At 38.7% G+C, this 6,582-nt stretch overlaps 1 protein-coding gene across 1 annotated transcript in view; it reads right to left on the reverse strand.

Moving 5' to 3' along the window:
* The window catches only part of lrch1 (leucine-rich repeats and calponin homology (CH) domain containing 1), a 31,545-nt gene that overhangs the window by 15,211 nt on the left and 9,752 nt on the right, over window positions 1–6,582 (reverse strand). The window contains 8 exon segments of the mRNA XM_008327809.3: window positions 818–854; window positions 1,571–1,654; window positions 1,849–1,935; window positions 2,076–2,149; window positions 2,741–2,856; window positions 3,912–4,017; window positions 4,991–5,078; window positions 6,372–6,502. Of these exon segments, the coding sequence (XP_008326031.1) occupies window positions 818–854; window positions 1,571–1,654; window positions 1,849–1,935; window positions 2,076–2,149; window positions 2,741–2,856; window positions 3,912–4,017; window positions 4,991–5,078; window positions 6,372–6,502 (723 nt within the window).

The following is a 6,582-nucleotide window of genomic DNA, read 5'->3' on the forward strand; positions in this document are numbered from 1 at the left end:
ATATATATATATATATATACACATACACACATATATATATATACATATATATATATATATACACACATATATATCATGGGTTTAACAAATCCACGATTCGGTTCGTATCAGTTTTGTGGTCACAGTTTTCAGCTCAGTTTTGTATGTAGATTGTTAAAAAAAAATCAATTATGTCTCGTATGGTAGTGTTAAAACTGAAAGAATAAGGCACTCTGACATTTGACACACCACTGTGATAGTATTAGATTAAAGGTAGGACAAGACATTGCGAGTTCGCTAGTGGCTAGTGAGTGCTTTTAATTTCATTGCCGATGGATATGTCTGTCTATCTATCTAAAAGAAAAAGGAAAAAAAAAAGGCAATTCAGCCAAAAAATTTTGAACCCTCCACTTCTCCGTATGAACGCAGCAGTGTGACCCGATGCTCTGCTTCCCTTTTCCCCTTTCACCCCAGTCAACCCTGCTCAAGATCTCTGTACATCCACACCCTTCGTCCTTGTCTGCCTCATCATCATAGTGCTGTTTTAAAAGCATGTTTGATCTGTTCCCATTAGCATAAGTAGTACGCATCGTGCAGTACTTTCACAGCACTAACACATCTTTCTCACCGCCGTCATAGGTCATTCTGAATGCGAAATGCATCCATCCCACGGACTTATATATATATAGCCCAAAGTCCTCTCCGGGCGCCATGTTCACAAACTACTAAATAACCGATTACCCGCTAGAGAATTAAAATTGCTCATGCGTACGAATCCGGACGGGACACAGACGCATCAAGCAAAGACTAGATGAACAGATGGATCTTAACACTTTACCTTTGGTGTGGTGGCGCTGTCATCACTGTCCTGATCCCTGACAGAGGAAAAACCACAGAAAGTGAGAGTGAGAAATAGCGTGAAAACATTTCTGTCCCCAATGGGGGGAACATGACAAAAATTTAATTAAGTAAGTAACAAAGATGGTTGCTAATGATGCTAATTAAACCAAATGGAGAAAAAAGTACAGCAGCATCTCTCAGACACACCATGGATGTCAAGCCCCCATCGTCCAATTGGTTTATTTTTCAAGTAATTTTGATCAGGTTTCAATAATATATAAGATTTGTTTCTTAAAGGGGAATTGCTTTTTCTTTTTTAAGAGTAAAGGTTTTAAGTTAACAGTTTATTCGTGTCTCGTGTTCTTGTGCTAATATAGCTTGTTGACATAGTATACTTTAGAAAATCATGGGCTACGATATTGCGCAAAAGACGCAAAAGTGACTCCAAAAAAAGTGTGTCATTATTTTCAGTGCAAAATAATGAGGTCTAAAACTATTTCATAAAAAGCTGATCGCTGTCACTGTTAAAAAATTGATTATTTTGATATTGCATATATATATATAGACATATATACATATATATACGTTTATATATATACATATATACACACATATATATATATATATATACATATATACATATATATATACACATATACATACATATATATATATATACATATACATATATATATACATATATATATATATATATTTATAGTCTCTTTTTTATATGCCACACTACTGTTACCTGAGGGACTCGTCCACTGTCACCATGTTGACAGGAGAGAGCTGGGCTGGAGACAAACTGTCCTGTTGCCGCGTGGTGAAAACTCTAGGATGAAAAAAGTATATACGTATAATTATTAATCTGATGTTAGTTTGTCAGAGCAGAAGCAGGAAACACAAAGTACAATTTAGAGATAATTATCATTTGCACCAGGCCCCCTGCTCGTAAATGAGAAAAACATTCAACCATGTGAGTGGAGCAGAGTGTAATTTCATTGTGACCCAACTTCCTGGACTCACCTGTTAGGTTGGTGCAGGAGCTCCACCACGTCGTTCCGCTGGCTGATCATGTCACCGTGATGGTCTATGCCCTGTGTGGCCTTTGACCTGAGACCCCGCAGACGACAGCACAGAAAAATGATCCCCAATGGAAAGACAGGGAGTTGATTTATGAGAAACTAAGAAGGTTTCATGTAGAAAGAAAAAGCTAGCTGTCACACTTAGGGTAAGATAACGGATGAACTGACGTTTGCTGTATTTGACAGGGCGAGCCTTCGTCTATCCTCAGAGGTTCATCAAACTCTGCTGGAGCTGATCTGCCCTGTATAGACACACACATACACACACATACATACATACATTAGCCGTGTCAAATCATAGGCATCACTGCTGGTTTCATACACTAGTTATCCGCCTATCACTGTGATTTCCGGACTATTGAGTGCACCAGAATATAAGCCGCACCCAAAAAATGTAAGAAGAAAAAACTCACATTGTAACATGTAACATTCACTTTTAATTAAATCAATGCTTTTTTTTTTTTTCCCCCCAGTTTTAATTAAATCAATGCTTTTTTTTTCCCCCCGAACAGCACCTTTAACAAACTCAAACTGCTATGGCCTAACGTAGTTCATACGAAATAAAAATCCCTAAATTAGCAGCATCGTTGTTTAAGCCGCAGGTTTCAAAGCATGTGGAGAAAAAAAGTAGTGGCTTATTGATTAATAATTAATAATTATAGTCTTTATAATGATATTAAATTTAAATTATTATTTAAGCGCCCAGGGAGCACCTCAGTGGTAACCTGGCAGCTGGTGGACTCAAACCCTAAGCTTTCCGGACCCGAGTCCGCTTCCTCAACCACTAAGCCACCGCTGCCTCTGTAGTCCGGAAAATTACTGCAAAGACCTGCCTTTATGTAGTTGATGAAGCAAGTGCCGAGAGCAGAGTCCCTGCAGCTGAAATTGTCCTTCGAGGCTTCCGTTGGGCTCCTCTCCGTCAAACAAAGTGAGTCAGGGTGATCATCTGCTGAAACAAGAAACAAAGCATTATGATGGGGAAATTGAAAAATTAAAAAAAAAAAAGGTAGGTTAATCTAGAAGGGTAGCTGTGGATTAATCACACAATTGTAATTCCTCATGGGCTTCAGTTTTAAATAGGGAATGAAACTAAACTTAAAAAAAAAAAAAAAAAAAAACATTTAACAGGGGGAAAGAAATGTAGATGTATACAGCAAATGTCTATACCAGGGGTGTCAAACATACGGCCCGGGGGCCAAAACCGGCCCGCTAGGCAGTTCAATCCGGCCCACTTGATGAATTTTGAAAATGGAAAAAAAAAAAAAAATACACACAAATACTTCATATACTTCAGATCATGATATTTTTTTTTGGTGAAAATTAGATTTCATTACATATAAATGAATATTAATAAATAAACAATATACGTCTTTAAATGAAAACAAAAGAGAAAAACATTGTTAATTATAGTTAATCATGTTATGTTTGTACTGGTCCGGCCCACCTGACGTCTAATGACGTTGTATGCGGGCCGTGAACCAGAATCAGTTTGACACCCCTGGTGTGAAGTGAGAGTTTAAATTAGCAACGCAGACTAAAGTAGGGTCACGTTTACACACCTGCTTTTTATTTGTGGCGAATTCAAATGATGGAACGACTAAGAAAAAAAAAAATATATATATGCTAAATTGTAATTTAAAAAAAAATTAGCTTGATAACAATATGAATTAGTCTCCAGTCCCTTACAATTCATTGGACAGTTGTGTCATGTATCACAGCAATAAGTTGATGGATGGGAGAATTGGATTCCAATGCCTCAAAATACTTTTTTAATTTTTAACTTGTTATTTTTCCTAAATTAATTTACTGATTGATTACAACATGTTAATTACCATGTTGCGTTTTTTCTAGTTTCAGGATTTAACTGTTCTGGTACATGGACGTTGTCTTTCGTGTAATTTGTCTTTAGAGGTTATGGTTTGGTAATAGTGAGACCTCAATAAAGATAAAATGAAAACTAAAATGAATTCTGAGCCAGGAGACTTTACTCCTAATGTGCATTACCCGTCTGAGAGCTGAGGTGTTCACTGGAGTCGTCGTTACTAAGTCCTTCTTCCTCTGTGATGTGACTCATGGGCACATTCAGACTCACACTGTCTTCATCTGATGGCTGCAAGAAAAACAAACCAACAAACAAAAAATATTGGTCACACATTGAGGTATTAAAATACTACGTAGACCAGCTGCTGATAAATGATACCATGTTTCAGACTGTCTGAAATGTATTGAATTCCGTCAAATAAACCTAAAAATAGTCAAAATCTTCCTTTTCATGTCTGCACCAGTAAAATCAGTTCAGGTCTCTTGATTGTCATTGTACATATCGATAGATACGCACATTTAAAGAAGTGATAATGAAGAACGTATCTACACGAGACCTTCATTCATAAAGGTCAGGCAAAGGTCAAACATAGGGCCCACTGCCAACACTGGTCTACTGGTGGCTTCAATCTGGCCCGCTTGATGAATTATAAAAGTGAAAAACTGCCCAAGCACTTCATGTTCATGATGTTTTGCCAAATTATATTCCATTCAATCCGAATATTTTCGAATAAACTTGGACTTGGAAAAACATGGACTTATCGATATTCATAGGTGATTATCGTCCATGTTCGTACCGGTCCGGCCCACTTGACATCTAATCAGGTTCTTAACCTTGTTGTGGAGCTACTGAACCCCACCAGTTTTATATGCGCATTCACCGAACCCTTCGGTGATGGCCATCCCGAATCAGGAGTCGGGTGTGTGTCGTGAGACTGACTCACCGAAGCCCTGGAGTTTGATCAAACCCAGGTTACGATCCACTGCTGTAGGTAGACCCTGAACCAAAATGAGTTTTACACCCGCTGGTATAGGTGCTATAAGTGTTCAATCAGCATCAAGAACATGAAATATTTCTACAAGAATTTTACATACAGTAAACATTCTCAGAACTCTGAGATAAATTTGTCTAGAGTCTGAAAACTGGCAAAAAAAAAAAAAAAAAAAAAAAAAAAAACCCACCAAGACTAAACCTCCACTACGTGAAAGCGAAACTATTTAAACACATAAACAGAAAAACATGTTAAAAGCATTAAACTCACCTCAGTAGCTGAGAGTGTTTTGTCTCCGTTGTCACTGCCAACACCTGAGTCACTGTCCCGTTTTCTCTGCTGCTCCATGTCTTCAACACTGACACACACACACAATACGATTTTCATTGGTTGTGAGGACTTCGTGTAGATAGTACTTCTTCACTTTTTAACCTAACCTTAACCATTACATCTCCATCTCAATCCTGAGCCTTACGTAAACCAAGCTCTTATTTTAATCCTAGCTTCATACTAAATCTTTAACCGCAAAACAAACATCTTTCTCAGCAGGGGATCTTGCCTTGGGGTGCGCATCAGCATGTTCAATATGTATGAAGACGCTAGAATAAAACCCTCAACCCTTTATCGTTCGTTTTATTTTGAAGGAGGCCGCTAGAGATCGTACTCTTCTTTTCTTTTTTTTTTTTTGCCCCCCCATTCTAACTCCTTCCAAGCTAACAACTCGACCTGGTAGACCACATTGACGTCGTTTTATTTTGAAGGAGGCTGCTAGAGATCGTACTCTTCTTTTCTTTTTTTTTTTTTGCCCCCCCATTCTAACTCCTACTTTGTTTTAACAGGGTTTAAAAATAACTTCACAACTTCCTGTGGAGCGAGGGACGCGGGGAAGAGAGAGAGAGAGAGAGAGAGGGGGAGAGAGAAAAAGAGAGGGTCAGAGAGAGAGGGGGAGAGAGGACAGGCAATGGAGGAGGGGTGGTTGAGGAACTGGAGAGTGACTAATGTCTTTTATCTATTATTAATCATTTAGGAGGACTATTTCACACAGGGGTTAACAGAAAGGAAAAATAAGAGAGAGAGAGAGAGATAAAAAATGGAGATTGTGACAGGGAGGGTCAGAGGGAGAGGGAGTTAGAGAGAGAAGGGGATAAAAAAATGGAGATTGTGTGACGGAGGGTCAGAGAGAGAGAGAGAGAGAGAGAGGAAGCAAAAACAAGAAGATGTGAGAGAGAAAAGATCAGAGAGCGAGACAGAGACAGAGAGAGAGAGAGAAGGGGATAAAAATGGAGATTGTGTGACGGAGGGTCAGAGAGAGAGAGAGAGAGAGAGAGCAAAAACAAGAAGATATGAGAGAGAAAAGATCAGAGAGCGAGACAGAGACAGAGAGAGAATTCCACAGTAGAAGACAATTTTCCTTCCCACGTGCTGGCAGAGTTAAACGTAGGCGGATGTCGAGTGAAGGAATCTACAGCAGCAGAATTTTGCTTTCTGTTTCTGGCCAGTTTGATCATCACTGCACAGTATACTTACTTGTCCTCCTTGGTGGGTTTTTTTTTTTTTTTTCACCAACTGAAAACATTTCCGAAATTCTTCCCGACACGATAAATGTGATTTATGTGATGAAAAGACACAGGAGCCATCGATTTGACGCTACCTTCCTGCACTGGGCTGTGGTAGGATGAGTCGCTCCATGACAGGCAGGAAAAGAGAGTCAGGCATCTTCTCACTGCGACAGGCTTCGATGCTCAGGTACTTAAATATGTGTACTTTGCCTTTTAGACAAATCTAAAAAAAACAAAAAAAAAAATAACAAGAGTCACTGAATACTGAATACTACTGTTCTGCTGTCTGTGTCTGTATACTTT

The sequence above is a fragment of the Cynoglossus semilaevis genome, chromosome 16 (genome assembly GCF_000523025.1).
Source record: "Cynoglossus semilaevis isolate Cse_v1.0 chromosome 16, Cse_v1.0, whole genome shotgun sequence".
Taxonomy (NCBI): Eukaryota; Metazoa; Chordata; class Actinopteri; order Pleuronectiformes; family Cynoglossidae; genus Cynoglossus; species Cynoglossus semilaevis.